Consider the following 2,946-nt stretch of genomic DNA (forward strand, 5'->3'; position numbering starts at 1 on the left):
AATTTAATATAATTTTACAAAATTAATTTGTACAATAAAATTTGCAACGTTTATATGCACTACAAGAAAAATGCTTCATAACTAAGTTTAGTGACCAAGAGTTGTTAGTCGTTATAGTGAACAATTTAGATACTAATTTAAAAAATAAAAAAATATTAGTTACTAAAATAGTCACTATTATAAATAAAAAGTTATAATTAGTCACTAAATTGGTCAGTAACTAATTAGAGATCAATTTAGAAACTAAGTTATTTTGGTAGCTAAAACCAACCTAGCTAATTTTTAGTGACCAATTTTCTTTGGTAGTCAAAACCATGGTATCTAATTTTAAAGACCAATTTAGTGACCAATTATAATTTTTTATTCATAATAGTGATTATTTTAGTAACCAATAATTTTTTACTTTTTGAATTGGTATCAAAATTGGTCATTATAGCGACTATGGTCACTAAAATCGATTACTAAAGAAGCTTTTTTTTTGTAGTGATGAAAAAATAGTTCTATTTTTATTCGATTAATATTTTCTATTAGTATTAAATTCGTTTGAGTCGGTGATCTCGACTCGGTAAATCTTTTCTTTCGTGATGAACTTGTTATAAATTGATGTTATTTTTAGACGAAAACTCAATGACATAATTTATGTTAGTGCATTATACATAAACCAATTGAGTTTGTATAGAAAGAGGGAAATAGTGAGCAAAAGGAAAAGTAATAGGCATGTCGAATGCTAGTTTATAGTTGGACAGCGAAGGGTGAGAGTGGAGTGGACTTTAAAAAGTTGGAAGAAAATTTGATTCCAGTTTAAGAAAGACAAGAAGAAGCACCATCCTTCTCGTATTCTACCAATACTAAATAGCTGGAATTTTCTACATAAACACCTTTCTTTTCTGCCACACTCTTATATAAAATTTGTACGATTGGATGTTCAATTGGAATCATGTTTATCCGCTCCTACTTTTATAATTAAATATCTTTCTCTCTCTCAATTATTCACACCCTAAATACAACCCTTCTCCCAAAAATCAATCAAAGCTTTCTCAGAGCAACACCACCACCATGGGGAGAGCACCTTGCTGTGACAAAGCAAACGTGAAGAAGGGTCCTTGGTCGCCGGAAGAAGATGCCAAACTCAAATCCTACATCGAACAGCACGGAACCGGAGGCAACTGGATCGCTTTGCCTCAGAAGATTGGTATTATTATACACATACCATACTCAAATATAACCCTATTTTTTTCTGACCTAGCTACACTTTTCCATTAACTTCTCTTTCTTTCTTGAGTCAGGCCTCAAACGATGTGGCAAGAGTTGCCGCCTCAGGTGGCTAAACTACCTCCGCCCTAACATCAAGCACGGTGGCTTCTCTGAGGAAGAAGATAACATCATTTGCAGCCTCTACGTTAGCATTGGAAGCAGGTAATTACTATTGTTTCTGGGAGAGGATACATGTGTGAAAAAGAAAAACAATCTTTCACTTTTTTTAACAATAAACTGATACATGGGATAGTTTGATTTCTCGTAGAATGATTAATGAACCGTTTTGTTTTGTGTGATGTAACGCAGGTGGTCGGTGATTGCAGCACAATTGCCAGGAAGAACTGATAACGACATAAAGAACTACTGGAACACGAGGCTGAAGAAGAAGCTTTTAGGGAAGCACCGCAAGGAACTGCAGGCACGTAACAAAGGAAACGGCGTCGTTAAGCAGGAGAACAATTCCTCACTCTTGCTCCAGGAAAACAGTGTTCAACAACAGCCTTGCTGGCCACAGATTCCGGCGCCGCCACTTTCATCGTACACGAGTCAAACTCCAAGTTTCAACGACCAAGACTCTATTAGGAAACTTCTAATCAAGCTTGGAGGGAGATTCTCCGATGATTATGAACCCATAGGGTTGAATAATGTTCAGTTTCCACAGGGTTCTTTCTCATCAACACAACAAATTCAAGAGGAGCAGGTCCATGTTAGCTCTTCTGGGTGCATGAACTCTATTGGCAATGGCAACAGCCAAGTACAATTTGGTCAGAGTAATAATGAGTACTGTTCTGAGTTGGTGCAAGGAGAAGTGAGTTTCAGTTCCGTAGGTATTGGGGAAATGGTTTCTACTAATGATTATTCTCAAAGGTTATTAGGAGGGTTGGAGTTCTTGTATGGAGAGGAAATGATTAACGATAAGATAATGGGTGGTGGTTGTGCATCTTCATGTTGTGGCCAAACTACTAATTGGGGTGAGACGAGTTCTGTGATGTATCCTCCTCTTGTTGCTTCAAGTTTCGAGGGAGTGATGCCACGACAAAGTGCTTTTCAAGAGTTGAGCTACCCATAGCATCATATTTGTGTACATCATTTGTTATCTCTATTGATGGAAGTTGGAATTATATGTATCAATTGAAGTTAGAAAAAGGGAAGCTAGTGTTTAATTTCCCACATAGATAATAAAATCCGCTAGATTGATATTTAACTAGCATGTGTCTGCTATCTCAGACTTTCTCATGTGCTGATCAATCAGTGGCAGTGCAGTTTATTATCTGATTTGTTTGTATTATTTGGTTGTAATTTTAAGAGTCGTTTGAATATATGCTCTAACTACATATTTTGCAGCACTGACAGACAAAGGAATCATTTCCTTTTTAGTTACTGCCATGGCAGCAGAAGATAAGCATTTTGTCAGAAAAACTTGACTATTACCGGCATGAACGTAATGCTTTATTTTCACACTTATTTATTCGTAGGCATGCCTACAGAAGATAAAATTAAATTGGAAGGAGCATCCCTTGATAATATGGTAGGTGAAGACATATTTGACTCTTAAATGCAAGGTGTTCTTTGGTCAAATCACTCATGCTCAAAAGTTCATTTCTGTTTACCATAATATATATTGTGGCTATGGATAAGTAGCTTATTATCTATGTTATCGGCAAGGTTGTCAAATTCAGAGTTTCATTA

The 2,946-nt window shown here is 35.9% G+C and overlaps 1 protein-coding gene across 1 annotated transcript; it reads left to right on the forward strand.

Annotated features, from left to right (window-relative positions):
- The first annotated feature begins 788 nt into the window (after positions 1-788).
- On the forward strand, positions 789-2,461 carry LOC114162504 (transcription factor RAX3-like). The gene is made up of 3 exons (XM_028046422.2): positions 789-1,192; positions 1,287-1,416; positions 1,564-2,461. The coding sequence occupies exons 1-3, from the start codon at positions 1,057-1,059 to the stop codon at positions 2,324-2,326; spliced, it is 1,029 nt and encodes a 342-aa protein (XP_027902223.1). The 5' UTR covers positions 789-1,056; the 3' UTR covers positions 2,327-2,461.
- Positions 2,462-2,946: the final 485 nt, after the last annotated feature.

The sequence above is a fragment of the Vigna unguiculata genome, chromosome 9 (genome assembly GCF_037176805.1).
Source record: "Vigna unguiculata cultivar grain cowpea cultivar isolate G323 ecotype 2 chromosome 9, ASM3717680v1, whole genome shotgun sequence".
Lineage (NCBI taxonomy): Eukaryota > Viridiplantae > Streptophyta > Magnoliopsida > Fabales > Fabaceae > Vigna > Vigna unguiculata.

Excerpts from the sequence above, each read along its gene's own strand:
- LOC114162504 (XM_028046422.2), top strand. The coding sequence starts at position 1,057 with ATGGGGAGAGCACCTTGCTGTGACAAAGCAAACGTGAAGAAGGGTCCT. Across the intron at positions 1,193-1,286 it reads CGCTTTGCCTCAGAAGATTG|GCCTCAAACGATGTGGCAAG; the intron begins GTATTATTATAC and ends TTCTTGAGTCAG. Across the intron at positions 1,417-1,563 it reads TACGTTAGCATTGGAAGCAG|GTGGTCGGTGATTGCAGCAC; the intron begins GTAATTACTATT and ends GATGTAACGCAG.